This window comes from Chelon labrosus, assembly GCF_963514085.1.
Source record: "Chelon labrosus genome assembly, chromosome: 16".
Lineage (NCBI taxonomy): Eukaryota > Metazoa > Chordata > Actinopteri > Mugiliformes > Mugilidae > Chelon > Chelon labrosus.
In genome coordinates, this window is record NC_140349.1 from 21,887,340 (window position 1) to 21,900,076 (window position 12,737).

Below are 12,737 nucleotides of genomic sequence, written 5' to 3' on the forward strand. Positions count from 1 at the left end.
TCCAATCTGCGTCGCATGAGACAGCAATAGAGATTTGTTCTTCAGATCATTTTAATAAGGCTGAATGTAGAAATATGGACATGCTGTAATGTTGTGTCACGTGATGTATGCAGGAATAATGTGCACATCGCTGCTCGAGGATCTAATTTGTAGTCAGCCCACGCCGAGAGACACTTCCTGCGCACATTTCAAACTTAAATAACAGCCTTTTCAAATCAGTGGTCCTGCGTTTAAAAACAAACACCTTTGCTTGCCAATTTCCCGAGCCTGCCACATTGTTTTAGGTTTTATTCAGGCAGCCCGCAGGCTTCCAGTCACTGCAATGACTGGATTTCAATGGAAATTCTGCAGATTTATTTCGGCAGCATTATTGTTTTTGATTAAAAATTATTTTTTTTTAGAGATTTTAACAGTACCCCAAAGTCTTCATCAGCAAATGAACATTTATTAGTTGCTATCATGCGGATTAGAAACAGAACTCACAGATGATAACAGGTGGTTGAAAGAAACAGAAACAGAAACAGATGGGCAGTAAGAGGGCAGGAAGAAATTAAACACATATTTTTTTTAAAAAAAATTACAAATTACACAATTAAACTGTGCTCAGAGCATCAGAGCAACCATAGCAGCTTTGGTGTCCACGGTATACTGCACAAGGAGTAAGATCCTTTTCATTTCTCAGCAGGAAAAGGAGGATTATTAGACTGGATGCAGTTATTCATGCTGGCAAACCACTGTATGTTTACTCCTAAACTTTATTTACAGATGTCTTTTGCAAAGTTGTATACTCCCTGCCCTGTTTGCCTGGCTTTTGACTCCGCTAACTCTCGTCGAAAATGTCCGGTTCCGCTAACGGTGTATGTTTGCTGTTCGATGCTGAGCAGGTACAGTAAAGAGCACCAAGTTTATCAGAGGTTTTCATCCTGAAAACATTAACTGGGGATAAACTGTTGCAAATGTAATGTGGGCAAACCTAAAACAATGAGCTAAACAAAGCTAAAAAAAAAAAAAAAAGGTCTGTGAAGTAGAGGGGTGATAATTCATTGTGGGGCCGTGTTTGAATTGTAATAAGCAGTGACAATACCGTTGTAAAGTCTGCTGTTGAAACCTCAGGCCAATAACGTGCACAGTACACGTACATGTAAGTGTCCTGGTTCCTAGTGCAAATCAGATTGCTCAAGCCAATGTTTTTTTTTTTTCCCATTTCTTTTTAAAAAGTGCATAACTAAACACATGCTCAAGTGGGTGGAAAGCCATATGGGAAAACACAGAATCAATATTTGAGTACGCAAAACGCTGCACTTGCTCCGGACATTTATATAAATAAATAAAAGAAAAATGTGAAATGCTCTGGGGTGCACCAAAAATATGATGTCTCCTTGTCGAAGTGATGCACATGCCAAGCCAGCGTGGGTGTCTCCTGGCTGTGATTTTGGTGTTTGATGCGCACAGTTATGGGCTGTGGTAGAGGAGGGCTAATCAATAAGACACTCTTTTATTTTGAAGCCCTGCATATTCAAGAGCAGTAGGCTTCATTCATGCTGTAATCTCTGAAGTAACTTGGTAAATAACCGCAGTGCACAATAAATCATTTAGGCTGCATTTGAAAATGAAGCTGGATATAGAGTATGAATCCTATTGTTAGCCCAGCAGGTTGATTCTCAAAAGTCTGATTGTGTGTGTGTCAGCAGCTTGTGGTCTAAAGATAAAGTCTAATTAAGCTAAAAGCTTCACTGGCTCCCCCATGACTCCGTTCCAATCCCTCCTCCAAACTCTTTTACCTCACCGGAAACTTCTGACTAATTGGACGCCCCGCCCGCCATAATCTTTGAGCCCAAATAAGATTAATGAGCAGACACATTTCCGGGTGCACCTATTCAATACCTCTTTTGGCAACGCTCGCCGACTCTTAGGGAGATTTCTTGCTTGGTCATGTTTGTAAACAGAAGCTGATCTGGGGCTTTTTGAGTAGTGGGATGGAGTAGTGCTGGAGCTGTCTCTTCACAAGCACCCAGCACTTAAGCAAAATCTTTCTGCATCACTAATTTATGCTGTCTTGTCTGCTCTCTTCTCAGGCTATGGGCATGCAGCACCAGGCACAGACGCTGGGAAGGCCTTTTGCATGTTTTATGCTGTCCTGGGAATCCCTTTGACTCTTGTCATGTTCCAAAGTCTGGGCGAGAGGATGAACACTTTTGTGAAGTACCTCCTGAAACGTATAAAGAAGTGCTGTGGCATGCACATCACTGATGTGTCCATGGAGAACATGGTGACCGTGGGATTTTTCTCCTGCATTGGCACACTGTGCATCGGGGCCGCGGCCTTCTCCCATTACGAGGACTGGAGCTTCTTCCAGTCGTACTATTACTGCTTCATCACGTTAACAACTATAGGCTTTGGAGACTTTGTAGCCCTTCAAAAGAATCGGGCCCTTCAGAAGAAGCCCCTGTATGTGGCCTTTAGCTTCATGTATATCCTGGTGGGCCTGACGGTAATCGGGGCCTTCCTCAATCTGGTGGTGCTCCGTTTCCTGACTATGAACAGCGAGGACGAGCGGCGGGACGCAGAGGAGCGGGCCTCGCTTGCCGGCAATCGGAACAGCATGATTATCCACATCCAGGATGAATCTCTGCAGAGGGGCCGGCGGAGACGCGAGCCATACCGGGCAGAGGTGACTGATTTGCAGTCAGTGTGCTCCTGTATGCACTACCACTCGCATGACTTCGGCAGCTCTGGGGGAGGGGTGGGAGGCCTGGGCTGTGCCTTCTCCCATCAGAACTCATTCAGCTCACAGCTGAACCCCAATCAGTACTTTCACTCTGTCTCCTACAGGATCGAGGAGATCTCACCCAGCACCTTGAAAAACAGCTTCTTCCCTTCGCCCATCAGCTCGGTGTCCCCGGGCCTCCACAGCTTCACAGACAATCACCAGCTCATGAGGAGAAGGAAATCTATCTAAACCACAGCGCTCACAAGACAAACGAGTTTCCACGTTTTGTACACAAGGTCAAACATTTCCGATGCTGCTCCTTACCAAATCTTATTTCAGCACTTTTCTTTTCCCAGTTTGGTTGTATGTAATATAAGTATTCTTGGGAACAGATAAAGAACACTTCGCGTGGACACAACGGGATGCAAAGCATGAAGCATGGATGTCTATTTTTTCAAGAGATTGCAAAGATTAAAACACACACACACACACACACACACTACACAACTACAAGACCTTCCTTATTTACACTACAAAATTGATATACTAACTTTGGTTACACATCAAATGATGCACACTGGGGAGATGCTATTTTTCAATGGGAGTATGCTTGTTTCACCTTAACTTGAAGAAATGTTTGCCATTATGTACTATTTCATTGCCTCACTGCAGACAGAGAATTTAAAATGACTTAAAGCATCAGGTATTGTTTTCTATAAGCAATTATATTTCAATGGTTTCACCACACATCAAGCCAAAATATCGTTGCCAATATTAGCATGTGCATTAGATGTCATTTAATAGTATGCCATGTTTTTGTGACATTGTTTAGTCTGTTTTCAAGAGCAGCTGTATGACGGGTGTCTGTTTGTCTTGGATTCAAAGGATCATGCTGCTGTTATTGGTCTTCCCCCCCTCGTCTGCAAAGATCAGATCTGGCCGCAAAAGCCTTAGCTTCACCCACAGTCTTTTCAAGTTAATATTGACCTAAAGAGAAAAAAAACACCTTCCCCACTACACTTTTAAAGTGATTATCCAATGTTTGGGCCTCACCAACTAATAGGTTGACTGTGTACTTTTCTCCCACGGACTGATTGTATTGAATATGAGTTCGATTAGAGCGCAGGGGCTTCTCTCCTCATTGACTATTTTGCATCGATATTTAGCAATCACATAAGGGATAGGTCCATTTAAGAGTTCCCCTCATGGACCAGAATGCAGCCAAGATATAATATAAAAAAGTAAGTCAGTGAATTACAGCAAAATGGAGGGACATATATAAAATATGCTGCAACATAGCTTGAGGTATCCTGGCTTTTCACTACTGATATGGATAAAAGTCCCCAAAAGAACTGGATCCTACAACTCCCATGATGCAATTTAAGAGCACCCTTCCTTTGAACCTCGCTCCCTGCTGCATGTGAACATTTTACTAACCAATATGACTCCAGTGTAATCACAAGCTTTTGGTTTAAAAGGATTTTATTATTTTACACAGATCGCTTAGCCTGGCATAGCAACGCTCAATTCTCATCTGGATAGGAGTCTGGTAACGTGCTACTTGGATTTCAGTACGTGTGTTCCAACACATACAGAGAGAAAAAAAGCTCTGCACCAAATTGGATAGTCCTACAACCAATCAAATTCAACCCCACATTGCTGTTATCTGAACGATTCGATTGGCCTGGCAGAGCATAATCAGTTCCCAGCGGAGTGATTCCAGACCAGCTTTCTGTGGTCTGTGAATTTAGTCTGGCTTCCAGGCTAGTCATTGCTATAACAACAGGATTATTTGAATATCCCCTTAAAGAGCCACAAAACATTACATCGCTATAAACTGAGTAGTAATACTACACATAAGTGTAACCTAAACACTGTCATGGGAAACATAACCTGAACATAATCAGGAAATATCATCCAGTACTAACTCGTTAGGGTTTATGAGTAAGGCTGAAGTAAATGTTCTTTAATGTACAGTGGTATAAGAATATGGCGCGACCTTTATTTAAAAGACATGCATGATCGTGTCCCTATGCCCTGCACAGTACTGTGATGCATGCCTGTAGCGTAACTGCTGACCCGGAGCCTGCTGCAGAACCTCGCACGTATCTAACAAAGATCTGAGAGCAGAAGTGTACACGGTGACGAGGAAGCATGCAGATCTAAACTGACAACCCTTGAGGTTTGGATGCACTTTGGAGCCATTAGGGAAACACGAACTGATAAACACATCAACACGGAAAATTCAGCTACGGTAGAGAGTATGAGTTAATGCGGTGGGACGGCCGGAGATCACAGACAAGGAAAACTTAATAACACCAGGATGATCCTTTCACTTTCTGTAAAATATCAGAGGAAGAAAAGGGAACGGGAGAATTCTTTTATGTTTGAAAGAGCTGATAAGTGCATGAACTTTATACGATGAGTGGGGAAATTATTTCATTATAAATAAGTATTTTAAAGGCAAGTAGGTAAGAATGATTTACAACATAAGCTGATATTTTTCTTATTTTGACAGAGTCCTGTTCCTTTTACCTGCTTTCCTATGTTCCATTCAAACAAACTGTACAATAATGTTTGTTCTCAGGTTTGAATGAGTCATCTTTATCTTGGTTTGCTCCTATAACGGAACACAATCCCAGAAGTGCCAGTGCACTGGCTAAACAATGAAATGTACATATCAAATCCTCATTTTCAAACTGTAGGGATTTTCTGAGAAATGCGACTGAGATGCATCATCTCGCTGAGGCCTGGGCTGCGTCTGAGGAGGATGTGTACAGATGTGTCCGCTTGCATTATAGGCATTGTTTGAGCCACAAAGCCAGAAACTATTTGACCAGTTCTGGGTGGTTTTGTTGGTCATAGGCCTGTTTTAAAGTCCAGTCCACCTTTTGTGGTTACAGCTGTAAAAATGTTCACCATCTAGATTAGTCAGGATTAAAATCCAAAACACAATTCCTAAATGCATTTTAAGATGTCAAAAATAAATTCAACATATATTGTTTATAAAGACTGGAGCAGAAGGGGAGTTTTGTTTTTTAACTCACAAAGGGCCGGGAGCTATGATATTCCTGTAGTGAGTTACATCCTTTAAATTTTACATTTTTTAAGGCAAAACTTAACTTAATTATCAAGTTGAAGTTCTGCCTTCAGTATTGTTTTCAGCCGATTATTTAACAGCCTTTAATTCATTTCCTGATTAACTGAGAATGCCTCTGAATGCCACCATGTTTGGGCAAATGGTAAAATACCATTGATGCTATTCAGTCGTGACAAACGTAACCAGGCATGGAGTCCAAGATAAGCCCTAAAAGCATTGTTTCATTATTGGAACTATAGCTGCTTATCTAAATATCCTGTACAATAAGTTTATAATAACCTTTGGAATAAAAAGGCCTTTTCATGGCTGAGATGCATATGTATTTTTACACATTAGCATATGTGCCTTGAAGAAACAGAAACAGACGTTCAAACCGGATGGATCCAGTTCTGTTTGTGCTTCAGCAAACGTGCTGGAGGACCGTGGGAGTCTGACTTTAGGGCGACCAGTAGAGCAGATGTGGTAAATGTATAGACAGATATACGTAAGTTCTGATAAACAGGTTCATTTTTGCCTACCTTCTAGAAACAAGTACACGTCCAATGGCAAAGTCGACTAAATCACTTCCTTAAGACATAATCATCTTATAATAGCTTAAAAGATAATTCCAGTGTACAGCAGCTCGGGTCTCATTTTCATAGTTTTGACCATCACTCCTCTAAGTAATAATAACACTGTGCTTGCAGAGGTAATTTGCTGAGCACAGGGAATGCCACAACTTCACTTGAAATGAAGTCAGATAATGAAAAAAAAAACATAAGCAGTCAGATGATTACACTGGTTTAATGGACAAAAGACAAAAACCAAGCAAAAAGTTTTGTGTGTACACAAAGCCTGATATACAGTATCACATCATACTTTCATATTCTTACAAATAGAGCGTCTAAGTATATTAATGTAGATCTAAATATATACATTTGTCCCCAACAAATGCTCTTTAGTTGTGGGCTAATGATGTTTATTTTTAAAGCTGCATTACTTGATATTTTGGCCACTAGAGGGCAGCAGATCTCCGAAGCTTATAGTGTTATTTTAACTTACAGGTCAGCAAATATCCGCTTCTCTAGACAAATAGCAGACATAAATATTACATTTTATTTTGAATAATTTGCATGAAGCGTTGGTGAACTTTAAAACAGTAGTAACCATACTTTCTTATTTTTAGCCTTTGCTAACAATGTTTCTGAGTTGGTAAATGCTTACTAGTTGCTTCAATATGTTGACCAGCTAGTAGATAACATTTATATATCTGTATATAGATATATAAACCAAGGCTGTTGAGGGAGAGCTCAGCAATTATCCAAAATATTTTTTTTTCTTCCCTAGTGAAGCTTTCAAGCTTTAGTGTCACAAATGTTGTCAAGAAGTTAGTGAACACTGAATGATGCATCACTGATTTTGATCTTTTCATAACATTTGTTGCCAAAAACACAAACAAATCTCATGTTAGTCAAACTTGCAATAGAAAAGTTTTCTGACCCATTTTCAAAATCATGCTAATCTACTAGCTTAATCATCTGACTGTTCATTTCTTCTAATACTGCGTTTTTAAGTGATGTTGCAGTATTTCCAGTTCTCAAATATTACCGTGATGAATACAGTGTCACAGAGCGGTAATGAATCACTTCTAAAAGTAGCAAATTGAGATAAACCTGAATTATCCTGCAAACAGTACTGACTGGGTTGAGCAAATATCTACCCGCAGTAGGCAATCAGTGCCACTTCCATTTACTTTGCAGTCAGACTTTTCCAATCAATATATTTGGGGAATGTATCAGCCATTATGGATCTCTCTGTTTTTAATTCTTCTTTTTTTTTTTTTAATGAAGAAGCAAACGAATGAACTGACTTGCCCTTCATGAGCTGCAAGTCAGATCGTTTTTCATCCCCCTCCCACACGCACATATATTACTCAGATTTGTCTGCCATCATGCCACATGTCACACTGATGGTCCTTGATTGAATGTTACTCTATAACACAGATGGTGCAGAGAAACACCCACACACGCTCTCAGCAGCGCTACATTTTGTCTTCTGCAATGTGGCATCAAACAACACGGAGGTGAATTGATTCCTGTCGTTTGTTTTCGCTGCGTTTCGTACGTGGACGCGTTTGGCTTCCAGGCGTCATTTACTGCACGTGGCAGTATGCGCAGGCCATTTCTCTGTCAACTGTGCCATGTTTTCCTATGACAGGGACAAAGAGACACAAATTGCACTACTATCTGTGTAATACACTACAATAGGAAGGCTGTGTTCCACAACTTCTATTTGTGAAATATCCTTTGCAATAGATTCTGTTCTAGGTCTTATGAACAAATAATGCCATGTACCATATTCCTTACAGGAGATTATATCCCATCTTGTTGGCATCCATGTGGTTTGACGGTCATGTTGAACCGACTGATGTCCTCTGTCGCAATTTTGAAACTGATGTCTGTACAGTACACTCCAGTGTGGGTCTCTTTTCAACATGCGGAGAAGAGATTGTTGCGATATGTTCAGAGAGAAATGAACATTTTCATCTGTATGTTTTCTTTGTTCTTTCTTTCTTTCTTTTTTTCTTTTCTTTTTTTCCCTTTGTTGAGTGTGTGCATGGTTTGATGATTTGGTGTGGATGACTCACCGGCCCGGGTGAAGCCATAACACACTTGAATAAAAAAATGATGAGCCTCCTTCTGAAACTCTCTGTCTTGTTGTAAGTGCCTGACATCTCTGGCTGCTTCGATGCTGAAGTCAGTTCAGCAAATCAAAGATCAGTTTTTCATTGTTAAATACAGGCCTGGAGGTTCATAATTGCGCATTTCATTATAACAGCGGTTTCAGCGATTGTGCCGTAGGGCAGTGTCTCAAACTAAATTTATTCAAGATCAAGTGTAATAATTCATTAACAGAATCTTCTGAGAATGCTTAATTTACAAATCTAACACTAATATTTTTTTCCAATATTCCAGATTTGGTCTTCTTTTATTTGAAGCCAGTGTGGTGGTTGATATATGCAAAAAGAAATGTTGAGCTACAGTTAACTGTCTCTTTTTTAAAAAAAAAAAATATATATATTCAGACTGTCAGGCAAGGATCTAGCATGGAAGGCAGATGAACTTCCCTGCTGACTAAATCTTTTTGTGGGAACTGATTATGTTCCCGACAAAGAAGTTTCAAATTATCCGGATGGGCTTTATGCAGTGATGGATAGAAGAGTGATTTTGTGTAGTCATACACAAAATCTGAGCATCATGGAGATGAATTTGTTTACAACAACAGAATGGCTCTAGGACTGTCCAATTGCGTGGAGAGATATTTTTTCTCTCTATATTGGTTGAAACAGGCCCCATAATGACATCCAAATGGCGAGTTACCATACTCATAATCTGATATGAACTGAAGAAAAACATTACTTAAGCCTCTGCTTTGGATGTTCAATTTTTACGTTATTTCCGTGAGTGACCTTGTTGTTGTAAATAATAATTTTACCCTTATTAGCTCATCTTATCTTAGTTTAGCATAGAACATGGAATTCTGAAAAAAGCTAGCCTTTAAAGCCAACACATTTAAAGCTATTAAAAAAATTAAATATTAATTTAACTTAAAATTCTATAAAATGCTCTGGACTAAAATGAACCTTTTACTGATCTCATATATAAAATAAAATTTTTTCTGATTTATGTCAATCAGTAAATACGCAAGAGCAAAATGGAACAAAAGGTTTCCTTTGTAGGTTTTGTTATGGAAGTAATTCACTGTCTAAAACAATGCTGAATACAACAACAGCTTGTATTGGCAAAAGATCTCCACTCTCCAGCTGCCTTCTTCTCTCCGAGTGGCCCGTACAGTGCAGCTGGATCTTCAGTAGGTGGGAGAACAAGCACGCACCATCCCCTTTTATCCCTTACCACATCGCAGTAATTACACTGTCAGCCATGAACGTCAGGCATCGCAGAGGGCGACACAATAAGAACAGTGGCGGAGGGGCGTGAAGGCCTTCTCTTGGCGTTAAGCCTGTAATTTTGCATCTTAAATGATCATGTAAGCAGAGCCAAGTTGTTCTGCAGCAGGACCGTCTCCACGCACCAATGATATGATGAAGCTTTGCAATAAGCAGGTGCTGACACGCTGCTTTTGTGTGTGTGTGTGTGTGTGATGGGGAGGCTGAAGCGAGAGAACGAGACAATGGAGAAAAAGAGATTTTCAAGATGATCGAGCCTGTCTGCCTGATGAAAAATGGATCTGCTGTTGGCGGCACAACTGGGCACTAACATGACTCTTATCCACTGCAGAAAAACTGCAACAGTATGCCTCTGAAAACAATAATAAGAAAAAATGGCCCAGCAATGGAGCTAAAATTTGCAACAAGCTGGGAACTGAGGGTGATTCAGATCTGGAGATATGTCTGCAGGCAACATAGACCACATTACCGTCTTATCTCATGTCTGAAGATATTTAGTCTGACAAATTACCAGCAGTGGAGGTTGGAAGAGATTATTTAAATAAAAGTTTAACTCCAGTGAATGTAAACAACTTTGAGGATATCTCTCTGATACTCTCATGTGCATATACTCTATATTCTGAATGTGGCTAGTTTGAATTTAATAAGTAACTCACTTTGCTGATTTGCGCTTCTTCTCAGTTCAGAGATTTGTGGTCTATGACTATGTACTTGTGCTGTTGTTCCTAAGCTAAGTGGTCGCATCGCCAATCGAAAACACTTCATTACAATGGTAAGTGAATGCATCACTGTCCGTGCTGCTGCACGGTCAAGAGCTCTGATTCTGTCATCAGTTCAGTGTGCTCAGTCCGTTGTTAGTCCAAGCTGTTAAATTCATTTTTCAGTTAAGTTTAGGACAACTACTTCAATCCATATATCTGTGATCGCTGTTTCATTGTAAAGCAGAACTGGCTCTCACAGCTGCAGCTTTTTAACCCCTTCGGACACTAAATAACAAGGTCCCATCTGATGTATTTTGAGAACTGGACATCAAACTTTGAAAACACACCCTACAACTTTGAACTTGCTTCAAAATGACATCACATATAATCACATGACAGTCTTAAGATTATAAACAGTGCCAACTAATGAAGCTATCGTGGCCGTGACGTATAGAATCTAGGATTTTCCAGTTTTAATGCGTGCTTATGGGTGCTTACTTTCCCCCTATGAGTTACGCTTTGTTGTGTGATTGCTAAAACACTCTGGATCAAGTTTGGACCGGTATCTTAATTGTGATTGGTCGATCGATTCCCTGGTATTGCTTAGATGATGAAAGCAAACACAGTTACTGGTTTGCAGGCAAAAACATGTCATGTCCAATCTAGTGGAAGCAAGGCCTGAAGGAGTTAAATGACGCTACTTGGCGAGTAGGTTGTCCAGCATCTTGGAGACTTTACAACACTGGATTTAATCTGTCTCATTGACTTCTGTTTCTTTTTGTAATTTCAGACTGACACCATGACATTGAGCTCAAGACTATCTGGAGGCTGTATCATAGGCTGCTGGACTGCTGATTTCCTTCTTGCTGAACACAGGCCTTTATGACTAGCTGCAAGAGATGATGTAGAATAGATTCAGGACCAATCAGGCACCTCCCTTGTGGTGTTGTGTCATGGATGAGAATCTCAAAGCAGCTAAAAGCACGCCGGGACACATCAAAACCCTGATATATCACGTGAAAAGTCAAAAGGAATTTGTATGCAACTGCAGTTTAGAGTAAATAACCTCATGTGCCGTATGATCGTGTAGGTAATATATTCATATTAGAGCATAAATCAAATAGACTGGACTCATATACAATCACATTTAAAGGATTGTTGCTGTGCTGCTGTCCTCCTGCTCTTTGACAGCTCTCTGTGTTATACATGAAACGACATGGGGGGGGGGGGGGTCGCAAAATTCCACTGTTGATGTTAATATGCAAAAGAGGTCTGTGGCACCATCTAGTGGTCAGTCATATGCAAAGGCCCCTGCTACCTTCTACTTGCTCATCACTAAAGCAGCAAGGTGCAACTCTTTTAGGCAAATGAAAATAAACTCACGTCAACAAGATCCAACCGTGAGTGAGCACATTGGCTGCCACTAAGCTGGAGATCATTAGAGATCACTGAGCTGCACTGGTGACCCTAATCTGCATAATTACATTACGGCTGCTAAAACCCATTGCAACTGCCGTGTCATTGGCCAGGTGGCACGGACAAAACAAACACTGGGGAAGCGGCAAGGTCTCCCTTCTGGTCTGCAAGATATGATTCAACGATAATTCAGACAAGAGATGTTTCCCAAACCTGTGAGTATGCCGACGTCGATTCTCGTCAGGGACCTGTTGTCTTGGATTTAGAGTTGGCTTTTGCAGTATTCTCTGTCTTAGAGAAGTCACAGTGCATTTCAGAAAGGCAGAATTTATAATTATTGGTTTTTACTGCAGGAGTGGTTCAGGCTTTTTAGAGCAAACCAAGTGACCGCAAGAAAAGTTTATCTTCCATGGGTTGAAATAACACATTTAGCTCATTTTGCAGCACAGTCTGTTTTGTCTTCACGTACTTAACATATCTGTTATTGATCACAAACACCCCTCCTCTAACAGCTTTTCTCAATAGTACTCTGTATATCAGCTGTCCTCAAACCCCTTTGCATTTGAAAGGAGTAATATTTTTCCAGATGTTTTTTAAGCTTTCCTGTTTCTCTCACCTAATGTTTTTTGTTTTCATAAATGGTAGTAAATTACATAAATTTTGTATGACATTACAGCTAACAAACTGAAGACACCCTGCGGCGTTTTTAAATTGCATTCACAGTTTTCGTAGACTTAATACTTATTAATTTAATCAAGAAATTAACTGGCAGGCGAATGGCTAAAACGGCTGAATGCAGCCCTTGAAGAATTTCACCTCCTGACCCCCTGTCTTAAACAGATTAATGAGAGAGCCATCTTTCAA

General features: G+C 40.4%; 1 protein-coding gene across 1 annotated transcript in view; it reads left to right on the forward strand.

Moving 5' to 3' along the window:
- The window catches only part of kcnk9 (potassium channel, subfamily K, member 9), a gene marked incomplete at its 5' end in the record, with an annotated part of 37,678 nt that extends 34,573 nt beyond the window's left edge, over window positions 1-3,105 (forward strand). Inside the window, one exon of the mRNA XM_084562778.1 lies at window positions 2,076-3,105. Within this exon, the coding sequence (XP_084418904.1) occupies window positions 2,076-2,959 (884 nt within the window). The 3' untranslated portion in view covers window positions 2,960-3,105. The remainder of the gene's footprint in view (window positions 1-2,075) is intronic.
- Window positions 3,106-12,737: the final 9,632 nt, after the last annotated feature.